At 39.9% G+C, this 291-nt stretch overlaps 1 protein-coding gene across 1 annotated transcript in view; it reads left to right on the top strand.

Moving 5' to 3' along the window:
• Positions 1-291, top strand: part of LOC119592371 (QRFP-like peptide receptor) — a 93,269-nt gene that overhangs the window by 88,963 nt on the left and 4,015 nt on the right. Inside the window, exon 10 of the mRNA XM_037941195.1 lies at positions 1-40. Coding sequence (XP_037797123.1) covers positions 1-40 — 40 coding nt within the window. The remainder of the gene's footprint in view (positions 41-291) is intronic.

Raw genomic sequence — 291 nt, 5'->3', positions numbered from 1 at the left:
AGATGGACCATCAGCCAAGACCGAACCGAGAGCTCAGAAGGTAGGTCGCAGGAGGCATGCAAACCATGGTATCGTTAAAAGCATATTACTTACATTACTAACAATTTCTTTTATATGCTATGATGGTGCATGAGGGGACATTATGTTCTTACGCTCTTGAACGTCATATAATGTAAGTGAAACGCCTGGCGTATTCCTGAAAGAAGGGTAAGGCAAATACTGTGCTAACGTGTACTAACAAAGCATGGGAAATGGTGAATATATACAGATGTTTTGGAAATGAGTTAATAT

The sequence above is a fragment of the Penaeus monodon genome, chromosome 30 (genome assembly GCF_015228065.2).
Source record: "Penaeus monodon isolate SGIC_2016 chromosome 30, NSTDA_Pmon_1, whole genome shotgun sequence".
NCBI lineage: Eukaryota > Metazoa > Arthropoda > Malacostraca > Decapoda > Penaeidae > Penaeus > Penaeus monodon.
This window is presented reverse-complemented; position numbering and strand designations above follow the sequence as displayed.